The sequence below is a fragment of the Psammomys obesus genome, unplaced genomic scaffold, assembly GCF_907164565.1.
Source record: "Psammomys obesus unplaced genomic scaffold, mPsaObe1.curated_primary_1811, whole genome shotgun sequence".
Lineage (NCBI taxonomy): Eukaryota > Metazoa > Chordata > Mammalia > Rodentia > Muridae > Psammomys > Psammomys obesus.
In genome coordinates this window covers 1,285,959-1,303,564 of record NW_026594377.1, presented here as the reverse complement: position 1 = coordinate 1,303,564, position 17,606 = coordinate 1,285,959, and the positions used below count along the sequence as shown (strand labels likewise).

At 50.9% G+C, this 17,606-nt stretch overlaps 1 protein-coding gene across 3 annotated transcripts in view; it reads left to right on the top strand.

Annotated features, from left to right (window-relative positions):
• Positions 1-17,352, top strand: part of Pbx4 (PBX homeobox 4) — a 40,887-nt gene extending 23,535 nt beyond the window's left edge. The window contains exons 2-8 of one of the 3 annotated variants that reach the window (XM_055618905.1): positions 2,594-2,667; positions 10,253-10,491; positions 10,764-10,954; positions 12,384-12,519; positions 14,868-15,021; positions 15,468-15,574; positions 16,916-17,352. In XM_055618905.1, the coding sequence (XP_055474880.1) occupies positions 2,594-2,667; positions 10,253-10,491; positions 10,764-10,954; positions 12,384-12,519; positions 14,868-15,021; positions 15,468-15,574; positions 16,916-17,008 (994 nt within the window). In that variant the 3' untranslated portion in view covers positions 17,009-17,352. Of the gene's footprint in view, positions 1-2,593; positions 2,668-10,252; positions 10,492-10,763; positions 10,955-12,383; positions 12,520-14,867; positions 15,575-16,915 lie in introns of those variants that run through there. The other 2 variants (XM_055618903.1, XM_055618906.1) reach the window with 2 other exon arrangements.
• The last annotated feature ends 254 nt before the right edge of the window (positions 17,353-17,606 follow it).

Below are 17,606 nucleotides of genomic sequence, written 5' to 3'. Positions count from 1 at the left end.
TGTGTGTGTTCAGAGGACAACTTTCAGGAGTCAGTTTTTTCTTTCCACCATGTGGGTCCTGGGGATTGGACTTAGGTTATGATTATTAGGCTTGAGGTCAAGAGCCCTTACCCACTGAGCCATCTCACTGGCCCTGTAAATAGTTAGTATACTGTTTAGTTTACTATACTGTTATTTAAAAGGTAATGATGCGGAGCTGGAGAGATGGCTCAGAGGTTAAGAGCACTGTCTGCTCTTCCAAAGGTCCTGAGTTCAACTCCTAGCACACACATGGTGGCTCATAACCATCTGTAATGAGATCTGGTGCCCTCTTCTGTCCTGCAGGCACACATGCAGGCAGAATACTGTATACATAACAAATAAATAAATCTTAAAAAAAAAAAAGGTAATGATGCCTTTGTATGTTGTAATCCCAACACTCAGGGATGCAGAGGCAGCTGGATCTCTGAGTTCAAGGCCAGCCTGGTCTACAAAGTTAGTCCAGGACAGCCAAGGCTACACAGAGAAACCCTGTCTCGAAAAAACAAACAAAAAAATACTGATGCAGAGCTAGAAAGACAGCTCCACTGGTAGGGGCTTCCAGAGGACTCAGGTTCGATTCCCAGTACCCACATGGTGGCTCACAACCGTCTGTAATTCAGTTCCAGGGGACCCAACGCCTTCTGGTGTCCATGGCCACTAGGCACACACACGGTACACAGGCATACATGCAGGCAAAGCACACATAAGAAAGGAAGAATAATGCTGGAGGGGGGCCTGCGCAACCTTTGAGTAAACCAGGTTATTAAATTGTTTTCCACCCCTGGTTGGAGTTGTTTGGTTAGTGTGTTTGCTGGGGACGGGACGAAGGCCTGGAGCATGCTGGCCAGCCACTGTCCTGCTGAGCCACACCCCTGTCCTCCCTGTTGGTGTGAAGCATGGAGGCCAGGGTGTCTGGCGAGGCCAAAGGTGTCCTGGTTACTTTCTCATTGCATCTAGAAAAGGTCTGATGTAAGCAACTGAAGGGAGTGCCGCTTGGCTCAACTGCTGTAACAGAGGACAGAGAGGGAAGAGCGTCCTGGGAAGAGGGTGCAGCGTGAGAGGCCTAAAGGAAGGAGTCAGCCTGCCAGGACTTCCTTCCTCCAGCACCTCAGTCTCCCAGTACTGCTGTGAGGCTGTTCAGGTCACCTCTGGAAATGTCATCAAAGGCACATCCAGGCCCTTTTCTTTAACCTCTCAGTAGTTCTCGCTCTTTTTTTTGTTGTTGTTTTGTTTTTGCTTTTTCCTTTTGTGGCTTTTAAGATGCTTTCTTTTTTTCCTTTTTTTTTTTTTAAGACAGGGTTTTTCTGTGTAGCCTTGGCTGTCCTAGACTCTATTTGAAGACCAGGCTAGCCTTGAACTCACAGAGATCTGCCTGTCTCTGCCTCACAGAGTGCTGGGATTACAGGCCTGCACTGCCGAGCTCAGCTTCTTCTTCTTCTTTTTTTTTTTTTTTAAAGATTTATTTATTTATTTATTATGTATACAGTGTTCTGCCTGCATGTATACCTGAACACCAGAGATTTTATTATAAATGGTTGTGAGCTGCCATGTGGTTGCTGGGAATTGAACTTAGGCCCTCTGGAAGAGCAAGCAGTGCTCTTAACCTCTGAGCCATCTCTCCATCCTCCAAGCTCAGCTTCTTAAGATGCATTTTTAAATGACATATATTTTGTGCAGGTGGCTGTGGATGGCTCCTGTGGAGGTTAGAAGACAGCTTTTGATAGTCAGTTCTTCTGCTTTGTGGGTTTAGGGACGGAAGCCATGTCATCCGAAGGCACTTCTACCCAGTGAGCCTTCTCACCAGCCCCTTGTGTCTGTTTGTTCAATTTTCCTATTCTCTCCGTGTGTAAACACAGGCATGGGTATGACACATCACATGTATGGAGGTCGAAGGACAGGGGTTGGTTTCTAAGGATTGGACTGAAGGTGTCAGGCTTGCACAGCAAGGACCTTTACATGCTGACACATCTTTGCTTCCTATTTTCTGTGGAGTCTTTGCTTTGTCTGGGAAAGGATCTCCTGTATCCCAGGCTTGCCCCAAACTCAAACCTCACTATATGGCTGACACTGGCCTTGAACTCTTCTTGGTCCTCCTCACTCTGCAGTGCTGGGTGACAGTTTGGTACCATGGCATTCTTCCTAGTTGTATTTGTTGAGACAAGGTCTTGCTATGCAGCCCTGGCTTGCCTGGAGCCGTTAAGCAATGATGCTGGCCTCCAACTTCACAGGGCCTTCTTGAAACACAGGGCCTTCCTGTGTAGCCCTGGCTAGCCTGGAGCTATGTCCACGAGGCAGGCTGTGCACTGGGAGATCCACCAGTCTTTGCCTTCAGAGTACTGGGAGCCAAGGCTCATGCCACCATCTTCCAACATTCCGGTCAAGCTGATAAGCAAAATTCACTATCACAGATTGCACATTCCTGTTTTAATTTTACAGGAATCAAAGTGATGTGGCATGTTTAGCCAGGTCCTCACAGGGCGGGACACCTGTGTCGCATGGCTGGCTGACTGCTGGGAAGGAGGGCCCCTGTTCCCCTGGTGAGCTCACTCCTCACCACACCTCTCTCTTTCAGGAAGCATGCTCTGAACTGCCATCGGATGAAGTCCGCCCTCTTCAGTGTGCTCTGCGAGATCAAGGGGAAGGCCGGTAGGCGGCTCTGAGACTGTGCAAGTGTGTCGCACTTGCTGGCCCCTCGGCTCCTGGCAGCACATGGTTCTGCCATCTTCCAAAATTCAAAACTAGAATTTTATCCTAATTCGAGCATCCAGGGTGGAATTCTTCTGCCTCTGCAAATGCCTTTAAGAAGCAAGTGGGCGGGTTGGCCGGATAGTTCAGTGGATAAAGGCACTTAGCACCGTGACCCCAGGACTCATGGTGGAAGAAGAGAATTGACTCTAGCAAATTATCCTCTGACCTGCATTCATGTGTTGTGGCATAGGCCCCCATCCCACCAATAAAGAAGTATAGTAAAATAAATAAAAGTTTAACAGTAATAAAAAGGGAGGAATCCCAGTTCCTAAGAGATAAAAGAGAAGGAGATCAGAAGTTATAGCTTAAGTCCCAGGCTAGCCTGGACAGCATGAGACCCTGTCTCAAAACAAAAACAAGAGCAAAAGAAAAAGAGTGTGGTTGAGGAGCTAGCTCAGTGTTTAGATCAGACACCATGTAAGCCTGAGGAGCAGACCTCAGAATTCCCTCACTCGTGTAAGGGTGAGGTGGGCCTGCTCACTACCTGGAATCCTAGTGAGCTAGGATCAGGATCAAGTTGGCTGTCTAATCAGGGAGTTCTGGATTCAAGTCAGAGGCCTTAACTCATGTAAGGTGGAGGGGGCTGGAGAGATGGCTCAGCAGTTAAGAGCACTGCCTGCTCTTACAGAGGACCCAGGTTCAATTCCCACAGCCATGTGGTGGCTCATCTATAACTCCAGTTCCAAGGGATATGACTTCTCACCTTGCAAGCAGACTGATATCATGTGCACAGACATCCATGCAGGCAAAATGCCAATACACTCGTGTGTGTGTGTGTGTGTGTGTGTGTGTGTGTGTGTGTGTGTAATGGATAATGATGAAGGAAAACCTTGATGCCAACCATGGGCCTGCACACACATGAAGGTGCACCTACACACACTTACATCCACGCTACACACATATCCACGTAAAGAAAAGGCCAAGCCTGGTAGCACAGTCATCAGTTCAGGAGGCTGAGGCAGGAAGAGGCAAGTTGAAGGTGAACCTGGCCTTTCTTATAAGACCTTGTCTCAAAATTAAGCCAGCCAGGTGTGGTGGCACACACCTTTAGTCCCAGCACTCTGGAGGCAGAGGCAGAGGCAGGTGGATCTCTGTGAGTTCCTCTGTGAAACCCTGTGTCAAACAAAAACAAAACCCCATGGACCTCAAGCTTTTGATCCTCTGCCTCAGTCTCCCGAGTGCTGGGATTAGAGGCCTGACTGAGGATGTCTGCCTCGTCAGTGCGATGGCTCCAGGCACTTCCTGTGAGGGGCTGCATAGTCACTGCTGGGGCTTTTGCATCTGTCTGCTTCATGGAGGGGAAAGCTGCCAGCATAGCTGCAGTGTGTGCCGTAACCCCACACGCCTGAGAGGCCCGATGGCCTTCTGCTGTGTGCCGCTGCTTTGTTCTGTCCTTGAGCTCCTGCTCCTCCTGCCTCTGCCTCCCCAGAGCTCAGGTGCCACGTGTGCTTCTGCACACCTGGAGCGCATGTTAGGCATGTGCTCCACCGTGTGTGCAGACCACATTTTGTGTGTGTTCGTCCGACAGACACATGGACGTGTCCTCAGCCGTTGTGGGCAGTGCTGCCGATCCCAGGGGTGTACAGATGTGTGTCCAGGCCCCTGCTCTTCCTATTTTTGTCTTTTAATTTTGGGTAGTACCCAGAGGGACCCAGCGCCTCACACATGCTGTGCTAGATTAGTTACTTCCTTGCTGTCATGATAAAGCCACATGAGAAAGGCTTGTTGTGGCCCCTCGTTTAAGGGGACAAGTCTGTCATGGGGGAGGTTGGTGGCAGGAGCAGTTCCAGGCTGGTCACACGTGATCATTCTAGCACCTCCCAAAACAGCACTGCAGCTCTTGTGCTCAGACACAAGAGCCTGGACCAGTGGGTTTGATACCCGGGCACAGATGGTGGGCAGAGAGAACCAGCTGTGGGAACACATACACGCACAGTACACACACACCACACACACACAAACTCACACAGGCTAAAGAGAAGTAAGAAAAACGAAAAGGCCTGAACTGATGCCAGCACTTGGGGAAACAGAGGCAGGCAGATTTCAGTGAGTTTGAGGTCAGCCTGGTCCACAAAGGGAGTCCAGGACAGTCAAGGCTACCCAGAGAAACTCTATTTTAAAAAATTAAAATAAATAAAGACAAGAACTTTCTTTCTGTTTTTTAAAAGATTTATTTATTTTATGTATATGAGTGCTCTGTTTTCATGCACACCAGAAGAGGAAATCAGATTCCATTACAGATAGTTGTGAGCTGTCATGTTGTGCTGAGAATTGAACTCAGGACCTCTGGAAGAGCAGCCAGTGCTTTTAACTGCTGAGCCAACTCTCCAGGCCTAAAGGCTGTTTCTTTTTTTCCCTTTTTTTTTTTTTTTTAATTATTTATACAGTATTCTGTCTGCATGTGTGCCTGCAGACAAGAAGAAGGCACCAGATTTCATTATAGATGTTTATGAGCCACCATGTGATTGCTAGGAATTGAACTCAGGACCTTTGGAAGAACAGCCAGTGCTCTTAACCTCTGAGCCATTTCTCCAGCCTGAAAGAAAAGAATTTTCAAACTCCTGAGCTTGCAGGGAGTGTTTGGCATTGAGACCTCTCCACCCCTGAGCTACATCCCGGCTCTGCTTATTGGTGTAGTTAAGACACTGCTCAGCTTGTTTGTAGAGCTTTCCTGTCATCCTCAGGAAGTGGAGGCAGAAGGATCAAGAGTTTAAGCCTGGTCTGTAGAGTGAGTTCCAGTACAACTAGTGTCACACAGAGAAACACTGTGAAAAAAGTTTAGCATCATCTACATAGCAAGTTCAAGACCAGCCTAGACTATATGAGACTATATATGCCTGTGATCCCTGCACTTGGGAGATTGGAGCAGGAGGATGAACTGTTCAAGACTGGCCATTTTTGGTGGCACATGCCTTTAATCCCAGCACTTGAGAGGCAGGGGCAGGAGGATCACTGTGAGTTTGAGGCCAGAGTAGTCTACACACTGAATTCCAAGACAACCAAAGCTGACAGAGAGATTGTCTCTGTCTCAGAGAGAGAGAGGGAGGGAAGAAAAGAGAGAGAGAGAGTTGAAGAGTGACCTGGGCTTTATACCAAGGCCCTGTCAGATAAAAAACAAGACTAATGAAAAACAAGATCAAACAAACAAACAAAAAAAACGAAACCCAAACCAAACAGAAACAGCCAAGTATGGCGTGTGATTGATCCCAGAACACCAGGGTAGGCAGACTGGGAATCACAGCCTAGTCTAGGTATCGAGCCTGAGCTAAATGAGACCCAGGCTCAGCCCCTCCACACATCCCCAGACCCAGAAACAAAAAGATGTTTTCATGACTACTCTCAGCAAGCTGTGGAGTCTGATGCACTTTTTGCTTGGTGAGCTGTGTGACTCTTGTCTTTGCCCTGCTCTGCTCCCTGGACTGCTGCCTCCCATGCTGGTATCCTGGGGGCTGGCAGGCTCAGAGCATGAGCCGCACATCTTGCCTTCCACCCGCAAGCTCAGATAGGTGAACTGGGGCACACTTTCAGTTAGTACTGGGGTGGAGTGACAAGTCTCACCTCAAGCAAAGCAAGTTGTTGAAACCTGCTGTGAGCTGATGCCCTGACCCCACCCCTGCATCCAAGGCAAGAGGGAAGTGCAAGCTAGGAACACCTTGGGCCCCACCTACAGGACCTCGGTGTGAGGACTGCAGGAGAGCAAGGGAGTTGCAGCTACTGCACCAGAAAGAGCCAAGGCTCGGCTCAGAGAAACTTCATAGTATGACCTCTGGTGCCCACAGCCCATCGGCCAGGGAGCCAAGGTTAGGAAATATCACAATGAGACACACACAGGATAAGCTATACTGAGGAACACAGATGTGTGGGGGTGAGAGGACAATATTCTAGGAGCCAATTTTCTCCCCGCACGGAGTAGATTTTGGGAATTGAACTCAGGTCAGCAGGCTCAGCAGCCAGCACATTTATTTACTTGCTGAACCATCTCACCAGTCTGGAATGTTCTTTAAAAAATTTTTTTAGAGGTTTTCTTTTTATTTTTCTTTCTTTTTTAAGACAAGGTTTCTCTTTGTAGACCTGGCTGTCTTAGAACTTGCTCTGTAGACCAGGCTGGTCCGGAACTCACAGAGATCTGCCTGCCTCTGCCACCAAGTGCTGGGATTACAGGTGTGACCACTGCCCGGCCTGGACATTTGTGGGAGCTGCTTCTCTCGTACCCTGTGAGCCCAGGGGCAGCTAGATGAAGCTCATGCACTTCATGTCACTTCACAGTGTTTGAAGCTGGGCGTGGTGGCCCAGGCGGCTGATGAGGGGTGGCAGCAGGCGTGCAGCCTGGGTGCAGAGTGGGACCCTGGCTCAGACAGAGCAGCTCTGCAAGTTGCTGGTGACTTTATAGCATTATTTTATGAAATGTAACTTTACTATATTTTGCTTAACCAACTCCATGCTAACTTTTTTTAATAATTTATTTTTATTTTATGTACATTGGTGTTTTGACATTGACATGTATGTCTGTGTGAGTAGCTACATACAGACAGTTGTGAGCTGCCATGTGGCTGCTGGAAATTGAACCTGGGTCCTCTGGAAGAGGAGTCAGTGTTCTTAACCGCTGAGCCATCTCTCCAGCCCCCTAACTTTTTCTTTTAAACAAAGATACAGCAGGCTTAGGAAACAAACTTGTTTTTTAAGCTTTATTTATTTATAATTATATTTTAAGCTTTATTTATTTATTTGTTTGTTTGTTTGTTTGTTTGTCTATCTATCTATTTATTTATTTATTATTCTGCCTGCCTGCATGTGTGCCTGCAGGCCAGAAGAGGGCTCCAGATCTCATTATAGATGGTCATGAGCCACCATGTGGTTGCTGGGTATTGAGCTCAGGACCTTTGGAAGAACAGCCAGTGTTCTTAACCCTCTAAATCAACTCTCCAGCCCACATGCTAACTTTTTTTTTTTTAAGTTTTATTTTCAGAGGACTGGAGATATTTTTTTTAATTATTTATTATATATGCAGAGTTCTGCCTACATGTACACCTGCATGACACAAGAGGACACCAGATCTCATTACAGATGGTTGTGAGCCACCATGTGGTTGCTGGGAGTTGAACTCGGGACCTTTGGAAGAGCAGTCAGTTCTCTTAATCTCTGAGCCATCTCTCCAGCCCCATATGCTAACTTTTAAAAAGTGTTTTTATCTATATCTATCAATCTGTCTATCTGTCTGTCTGTCTGTCTGTCTATCTATCTATCTATGGTGTGTGTTTGGAGGGTGGTTCCCATGATAAGACACAAAGGAGGGGGAGGGCTACAAATGGGGAGGGAGCACGTGATGGGGAGGGGAGAGAATGAGTACCAGACATGGGCACCACAGCCCCTCCTCTTGCTGCTGTGGCTCCCATCTCCTGTGGAAGGCCTTGTTCACATTGGGGCTGCACCCAGCTACGGTGGGCACCATCCTACCACACGTTCTCTGGAGCCTCTTTTTGCTTCTGTTTGAGGTCCCCTCGGTCAGCCTTCATGCTCTTATACCATCAACCCAGCTTTTTTGAAACTTTGTTTTTGCTTTTCTTAAACATTTATTTGTAAAAAAAAAAAAAACAAAAAACAAAAAACAAAAAAAAACCCAACAGCATTTATTAGTGCAGGGTATGTACGTGTGTGTGTGTGTGTGTGTGTGTGCGCGCGCGCGCGAGTGTGTGTGCTGGGTGTGTGGCGTGTGTGTCTGTGACGTGTGGTTGTCTACAGGTGTGTGTCTACATGTAGTGTATATTTCGCATGTGTGCACATGCGTGCATGCGTGTATGAGCAGGCCAGAGGTTGGTATGGAATGTCTTTCTTGATTGGGCTTCACATGTTTGTTTTTTTATTTTGAGGCAGTCTCATTGTAAGCTAGGCTGGCCTGGAACTCACTGTATAGACCAGGCTGGCCCTGAAGTCACAGAGATTGTCGTGCTCTGTCTCTCAAGCTGGGTGGGAATAATGACATGCACCACAACATCCAGTCTTTTTTTTTTTCAAAGCATTTTTTTAATTTTTAATTATTACAGTTTATTCATTTGTATCCTAGCTGTAGCCCCCTCCCTCATCTCCTCTCATGCCCCTCCCCTAGTCCACTGATGGGGGAGGTCCTCCTCTCCTTCCTTCTGATCTTAGTTTATCAGATCACATCAGGAATGGCTGCATTGTCTTCCTCTGTGGCCTGGTAAGGCTGCTCCTCCCTCAGAGGGAGGTGATCAAAGAGCAGGCCAATCAGTTCATGTCAGAGACAGTCCCTCTTTCCATTACTAGGGAAACCCACTTAGATACTGAGCTGCCATGGGCTATATCTGGGCAGGGTTCTAGTTATCTCCTTGGTTGGAGTATCAGTCTCAGAAAAGACCTCTGTGCCCAGAGCTTTTGATTCTGTTGTTCTCCTTGTTGCTTTTTTTTAAAAGATGATATTTATTTATTGTGGGTTGTTTTTAGGTTTTATTTTTTATTTTATGGGTATTAGTATTTGCCTGGATGTATGTCTGTACCATGTATGTACAGTGTAGGAATTACAGACATGAGCCAGCTCGCTAGCACCTGGATCAAGCATTTCCTTTTCTGCTTTAAAGGAGTGCCACCCTCCACACGCACACCACACACCCTCACATACATATACACACATTCCCTGAGACCTGGGCACAGATGCATGCACAGACAGTCATATGCACACATACATACAGGGACATGGACACACGGGCATACAGCATCCGTGCAATAGTGTGTTCAGTCCAGTGATGGGCCGTTGGTCTTTAATGTTTTTCCACATTTATTGATTTTGTAGGAGGGCAGGAAGAGGCACCATACTGATCAGAGGACAAGTTGCAGGACTTGTGGGGCGCAGGGATTGATTTCAAGTCATAAGCCTCGGCAGCAAGCTCCTTCCCACTGAGCCCTCTCTGCAGCCGACGCCAGCGTCAGCATAGCATCCTCCCAGCATGCCCTGCTCAGTCAAGGCTTTCCTAATAGCAGGCACCATCCCTGAAACCCACCCAGCCTGGCTGTATTCTCCTCTGGTTGTCAAGTTTCGCCCATGTGGGCTGCACTGTCCTGACGTCCTCTCCACAGCCAGGACTGTGCTCCTGAAGATGGCACCTGGATCAGTGTCACCTTAGGTTGCTAGGCATCTCTGATCAGTGTGCTAGTAAAGGGTCTGGAGAGATGGCTTTCCAGTTAAGAACATTTCCCACTCTTGCAGAAGACAGTTTTCAGCGTCTACACTGGGCACTTCCAGCTGCCTGTGACCCTAGCTTTAGGGCTCTGACACTAAAGTGTCCAGCTTTAGTCCTGGACACAAGTGCCCAGGACTCCGAGGGCACTTGTACTCACGCATGCACATACCACACACAGACACAATTTAAATGTTGAAAAATGATGCCTAGCCACAGTGCCAGGGCCGCTTGGTCCTGGCTGTTTTTCTCTGCAGAGAAAACATCCCGGTCTGCCTTTCTCTTCCTTCTAGCCGTCAGCATCCAGTATCAGGAAGAGGACCCTCCCGACGCTCAGCTGCTGAGGCTGGACACCATGCTGCTGGCTGAGGGTGTGTCCAAGCCAGAGAAGAGAGGACGAGGAGCAGCAGCAGGCAGCACAGCAACACCAGGTGGCTGTCCAAATGACAATAGCATTGAGCACTCAGACTACAGGGCCACGCTGTCCCAGATCCGACAGATTTACCACTCTGAGCTAGAGAAGTATGAACAGGTGATCTTTCTGCACGCAAGAGTTTCTCATGTGAATGGGCACTGGCCACAGCCAGATGTGGACGCGAGCCCCTCCTCTGTGGCAGAGCAGGGACAGCCCGCCACTCAATCACTGCAGAGGCGGCTACCGTCACTGAAAGTGCTCTCCCCTCACTTGTCAGAGCTGACCTGCGTGTGAGCTGTGGGGGGTGGCAGATGTGGTCAGATGTGGAGCCTGCTGCCTCGCACCACCTGGCTGCTTAGTCACAGGCCGGCCTGTCTCTTCCTGCCCAGGCCTGTCGAGAGTTCACCACACATGTCACCAACCTTCTCCGGGAGCAGAGTAGGGTGAGGCCTGTGTCCTCCAGGGAGATGGAGCACATGGTGGGCGTCATCCACAGCAAGTTCAGTGCCATCCAGAGGCAGCTGAAGCAGAGCACCTGTGAGGCTGTGATGACCCTGCGTTCACGGTTCCTGGATGCCAGGTCAGGGCTGCGTGCCACCGGGTTTCCCAAGGGCTGGCCCCTCGGAACAGAAGCAGGATCAGGGCTAGTTCTCATGTGTCTGTTGTGCTGCTGACGATTGAACCCGGGGCTTTGCAAGCGCTGAGCACATGCCCTCCCCACCACTGAGCCCAGCCCTGCCTTGGACTTCAGTGCATCCAGAGGGTCTAGCTGGGCCTCATGCAGCTTCTTGGGGAGAAGCGCGGAAGCACTGAGGGCTGTTTCCTTGTAATTTGTGTGTGTGAACGGCAGGTGAGTGTGTGCCATGGCACAGCATGTGGACGTCAGAGGACAGCCTCGGCTGTTGGTCCTCAACTTCCACCTTGCCGGAGGCAGGATCTCTGATGTTCTCCACTGTGTCTGCAGGCCAGTGGCCACCAGGGGCCGGGGGCTCTCCTGTCCCACACCCTGCCACGGGGCACTGTGTCTGCAGACAAGCACTGGTGTATGCGGCTCTTACATGGCTTCAGAGAATTCAGCCTGGGGTCCTCATACTTTTTTGTTACCCACTGGGGCTTCTCAAGCCCCTAACTGCTATTTTCAAAACTGCAGAATATCAGGATCAGTTACTCACATGCTTGCATACACACAGAAGGACCTGTTTGCATGCCCAGCAGCCAGGTGCGGGCCAGTAAGATGGCTCAGGTACCCCTGCAAAAGTCTCAACACCCAAATGTGACTCTCAGCATGACCCAAACCTGCAGGAATAAGGGTCCTGAATGGTGGAGTGTCAGGTAGGAGGAGAGGGAAGCAGTAGCTAGGACCAGGAGGCCTGGCCTGAGGGCACCACCCTGTACACTGTTTGCAGGGGATAGCCAGGGTTCAGGGAGCTAAATCAGACGCAGCTGCGCAAGGCTTGATACCAAGCCTAGGGAGAAGAGCTGTGTGCCCAGAAGCTGCAGCCTTGACTCCTCTGAGGCGCTGACTCCAGCCTCAGGCTGGCTTGCCAAATCCACTCCTGGACAAGGACACAGAGCTAGTGTTCCCTTTGTCCTTTTATCAGGACCTCTGAAAAAAATCTTGGTTGGCCTGAAGCCATGATAGATGGAGAGAACCAACTGCCAGAAGGTTGTCCCTGGACCTCTACATGTACCCCATAACATGCAAGCACCTGTGTGTGCACACAAATAGTTTCTTTAAAGCCTCTGCAACCCAGGTACTAGAAAGGTGGAACGTGGAGCTAGGTCCCTCAGGTCTGCCGACCAGCAGTCTGGCCTAATCACCGAGCTCCAGGCTCAGTGAGAGACCCTGCCTCAAAGAAACAAGGTGGAGAGTGAAAGACAGGACAGCGGTTTCTGGCCTTCACATGCACTTGCACGCAGTCACACGCAGAGTGCCGGGAGTCGGGACGGGAGAGTTTGGCTAGAGTTCCAGCGTGAGAACGCTGCACGCTGATGCTCTCTGTCTGCAGGCGGAAGAGGCGGAATTTTAGCAAGCAGGCTACCGAAGTGCTGAATGAATATTTCTATTCCCATCTGAGCAACCCTTACCCTAGTGAAGAGACCAAAGAAGAGCTTGCCAGGAAGGGTGGCATCACCGTGTCCCAGGTGAGCCTTCCTGCTCCCGGAAGAAGTCAAGTCTTACAAGGACAGACTCGAGGGGAAGTTATTTAGTGTATGGGAAGGGTTCATTGGAAAGTTACTGAATGGGTGGGAGGGAGGGGCAATGGGGGGAGGGAGACTCTTGGAGAAGTTACTTAGTGTGTGGTGCTGGTCGTGTGTCTCAGCCTGGCTGGGCTCAGACCCCAGCTTTGCACTGGGAATTAGAATGTTGGTGGGACTCTGGTCCCTGTCCTAGAAGAGGGATGGGAGAGTGCTGTAGCAAGATGTGATCTCCAGATGCTGCTGTGAGCTCTAGGAGACTGACAGGGCAGAGACTCCCTGGCCTGTGTGGGTGCTGCAGGAGCCGCATGTGGCATGTGGCACGAGCTCCCTGCACTTGAGTGGGGAGGGAGGGGCAATGGGGGGAGGGAGGGACAATGGGGGGAGGGAGACTCCTGACTCTGGCACTGATCACCTTTGTCTTTCTTGGAGCTTGAGGCAAAGGAAGAGCGAGCAAAGGCCAGAGTGCTAAGAACATTCTTGAGCATTTCAGAGTTCAGTCTGTCCCAGCAGCATACCGGCAGGAAGGTGGGGCCCGAGCATTGGAGCAAGCAGTGCAGCAAGTAACTGCAGAGCAGGGTCTGGTGAGGTCCCAGGTCACACAGGCATAGCTCCTCTGCCTCTCCGCACAATAATGATGGACACTGGCACCTCAGCCTTCTGACGTGCCGTAGTCCTCCTTCCTTCGCAGTTGCAAAGGCTGAGCGTCCTGCCCTTAGACACTTTCGTCAGCCCCTTGCCCAGGCTGTTCAAGTTATGTGCCTGTGACAGAGCCCAGGGTCATGCAGGAGACCCAGGCACAGCGGCCTGCTCTTGAAAGAGCTGCTATGGTGGCCTCAGAACATGGCCAGAGCTAAGGGAAGGGCCTGCACATCTGCATGAAGTGGGAGCATGGCCGCTTGGGCACCAGAGACAGTGTGAGGAGCAGGCAGACTCACGCCGCACCTCCCACCCAGGCCCTGGTTGGTGCCAGGTCCTCTGCAGCATTGCTGTTCTAGAAACTGCAGTTATTCCATGAGACTCCTGCGCTCTGCCCAAAGTTTGGCCCTGAGTCTCAGTATCTGCTTGATCCCCTGCTGGGTGGCTCCTTTCAGAGGACCTTCTATTGTAGGCTCCCATCCTGTTTGCCGTTCTGAGTGAGATTTAAGCATCCTTGCTAGGGTCTTCCTTGTTGTTTAGCTTCTTTAGGTCTGCAGATGGCTGTCCTATATTATATGGCTAATATCCGCTTATTGGTGAGTGTATACCATGCCTGTCGTTCTGTTTCTGGATTACCTCACTCAGGATGATATCTTCTAGTTTCATGGAGTCTTCTGGAAGAAGAAAGGGGTGGGAATAGAGGGACATGGAGGGGACAGGAGCTCCAAAAGGAGACTAACAAAACTAGAAGATCTGAGCCTAGGGGGTCCTGCAGAGATTGATGCACCAACAGAGGACCATGCATGGAGAGGACCTAGACCCCTTGCTCAGATGTAGCCAACTGGAAGCTCAGTAGATCTCTGAGTGAGGAAAACAAGGGCTGCCTCTATCATGAACTCAGTTGACTGCTCTTTGATCACTCGCCCCTGGTGATGCGGCCTTGCCAGGCCACAGAGGAAGAGGATCCAGGCAGCCCTGATGAGACTTGATAAGCTACAGGCAGATGGCAATAGTGGAGAACTCCCCCTTTCAGTGGACTAGAGGAAGTGGATAGGGGGAAGAGGGAAGGAGGGTGGGACTGGGGGGGAGTCGAGGGAGGGGGCTTCAATCAGGATATATAATGAATAAATTGTGAAGACAAGAATAAAATTAAAAATTAAAAAAAGAAAGAAACAGCAGTTATTAGGGGCCTTTTTCCTGTTTTGTCCAGTTGGTTAGGTTTTGGTTTGGAGCCAGTCTCACTGTAGCCCAGGCTGGCCTAGAGCTCACTGTAGCCCAGGCTGGCCTTGAATGCACAGCAAGCCTCCTGCTTCAGTGCCTTTTTTTTTTTTTTTTGTAGTGGGGTGGGTGTTATTTTTTATATTTGTGTGAGCACCTCTCACTGTGTTTGTATGGAGCCTGTCACTACAGGAATGTGGAGCTCAGAGGACAGCTTTGGCCGTTGTTCCTCTCCTTCTACCGTGTGGTCCCTAGGACTTGAACTCAGGTCCTCAGACTTGGCCGCAAGCACCTTTATCCAGCGAGCCAGCTTTTGTCTCTTAAGCTGCTTAAGACCATTCCTTCTGGGCAGTGAGAGGAAAGGCCCCTAACCCAGTGTCTGTACAGTCTGTCCCCAGTGTTACCCACACCAGGACAGCATCGTTATCTGCCCACAGGTCTCTAACTGGTTCGGCAACAAAAGAATCCGGTACAAAAAGAACATGGGCAAGTTTCAGGAAGAAGCCACCATGTACACGGGGAAAACATCCACAGCCACCAAGGCCTGGGGCACAGGGGTTCAGGCCAGCTGCCAGTCCACACCCAGCCCAGGTGACAAGGCCGTGCCCCTCAACTGTAAGCTTTCTGATGCTTTTAGACAGCCAGTGCCAACAGAGGGACAAAAGTACCTCAGCCTCCCGGGCCAGCATCACCCACACAGGGAAAAGAACAGGTGGCCAGGTGCTTTAGGTAGTCAAATACAGGGTCTCTCTCTCTCCCTCCATCCCTCTCTCCATCCCTTTGCACTTCCTTCCTCCCTCTCTCTCTCTTTTAGTTTTTGAGAAAGCCCTGGCTTCTATATAGCTCTGGCTGTCCTGGAACTCACTCTGTAGACTATGCTGGCCTGGAACTCAGAGCTCTGCCTGTCTCTGCCCCCTGAGTGCTGGGGTCAAAAGTGTGCGCCACCGCCACCTGCCCCAGAGTCTCTCAGCGAGGAACTAGGTAGATGCCACCAGAAATGCTGTGACCCCCAGCCTGACTTCAGCCACTTCTCACAGCTTCCTGTGGCCCCTTCCCACTGACAAGTGGGGGTGACATGGTTCTCGCCCTGCGGACCCTGGCCTTCCTCCAGCCCCCACCGGGGGAAGTGTGCCTACAGCCCCTGGTGAGTCAGCTGCAGCCACTCTGGGACCCCTCCAGGGCACTGGGGAAGTAGAGGAACCCAGATACTGGGTCTCTCGGAAAGGGGACCCCAAGGAAAAGTGGGAGCATTCAGCTTCTGGCCTCAGACCCACCTATCAATGAGGGCTAGAGACCTGGTGGGGGAGAATTCTGGGGGGCGTGTCTCACCCTAGGCTGAGCTACATTTTGGTAACTGGGGTCTGGACAGTTAAGCTGCTTCCAGAACTTTCCCAGGGTATCACCTGTCTCCTTTGTAGGCCCTGTGACCTCCCAGTCTGTCCTGAGTGTCTGACCACAGCCTCCTCTCAAGGACCTGTAAGGGCACTGCCTAAGCAGAGTGGAGCCTGGTGGCACCCGCCATGGCCCCGTGAGCCCAGTGAGCTTCCCAGAAGATTCCTTAGAACCAGCCCTGGGGCTCAGGACAGTGTCCACAGGGAAGGGGTTGGGTGGGCCTGGCTCACTCAGGACCTGCCTGCCATTACCGAGTCTAGCCTAACACAAGCTGCAGGCTGGGAACAGTCTGGGTACACCTGGGCCAGGGTGCTCTGGGACGGAGCCAGCAGGAGTGTTGGGGGGGGCGGTTGGAGCAGGCACCAGTCTACCCTGCAGTAGACCTGGCACACCTGTCGGTGCCGGCATTGTCGTGCCCTGCAGGCCTCACCTGAGCTTCCTGTAGTTCTCAGGCCGAGTGTGAGCCAAACAGACCCTCTGGTTTTGTTTGTTTGTATGTAGCCTTGGCTGTGCTGGAACTCACTATGTAGACCAGACTAGCCTTGAATTCACAGAGGCCCCTTGCCTCTGCCTCCTGAGGGAGGAATGTCCCATCATGCCAAGCCCAAGCCAACACTTTCATCCCCCTGTTCTCCTGGCTCTTCTTGAAGGTCACTCCGCCAGCGTGGCCACTGTCCCTGTCGAGGCCCTTCACAGAGCTCTGCTCACAGAGCCTCTCCCACAGCTGATCTGCCTGGTACTGTGTGCAAGGACAATGTCCCCTGAGCTCAGCACACCCATCTAACTGCCCTTCAGGCAGACGAGCAGAGCAGCCCTATTTTGTGCTGTGCCCATGCACACTGCACACAGGAGGCCCTGCCCCTGTGAGGAAGGGTTCTTATTGCCCAAGAGCCACGGCTCTCTCACAGGCCACAGAGGCCCAGACTCTCAGTTCTAATGACCAATGCATCTCATGGAGGGATAGAGGCTCAGGCCCACCCCTTTACCTCACTGCTCAGGTGGCTTTTCTGGGACTCGTCTACTAGCACGTTCTAAGTACCCCTTGGGGACATAGGAGCCAGGTGTTTACTCACACTCCTGTCTGTCTTTCCAGGCCCATGGTAGCTGGCAGAAGGCCACCATTCCACAGCGAGCCTCATCACCTGCTGGAGACTCTGGCAGTGTCAACTCAGATGTGTCTAACTAAGTTTGGGAGCTTGGCAGAATGCCACGGATGACTGGCCCTGTGTCCTGCTGGTTACCTCAGGAGCCTGGCTGTGGCCCTGCCTTTTTTCCTGGCCACTCAGCTCCCCGCCTTGGTGTTACTGAATGACTGACAGTGGATTGCTCGTCTAGGGCTTGTTTCTAGCGCCCCATTAAAGTTTTTGACCTGTTTGCATTCCGGTGTTTCCAGTCCAGGCTTTCTAGGTAACAGGTAACCCTGGACACCATCACCAACTCCAAGGCCTCCTGCTGACTCAGAATGGGCTTGCGTTTGTTTGAGGCTCTGTTTTAACTGTTCTGATGTTTAGTTTGGGAGTTTTGAGATTTTGGGAGAATTTAAGCATCTTGTCACAGCCTCTGTCACCTGAAACCTTGTCTTCTGTTTTTCCCTGAGCAGCAACCAATAGGGCCTTCGATTCACAGCCTTCATTTGGCCAGTCTGCCTAAAGCCATCTGCCAGCCAGCTCCCCCATGGCCCAGACCCCACCCTGTCAGCCGCATCACACAGTAACCAAGTGCCCCTTTTGCCTACGCCCTGGACCCCATGGCAAGTGGGGACCGCCATGTCCTTGAACCCTGCC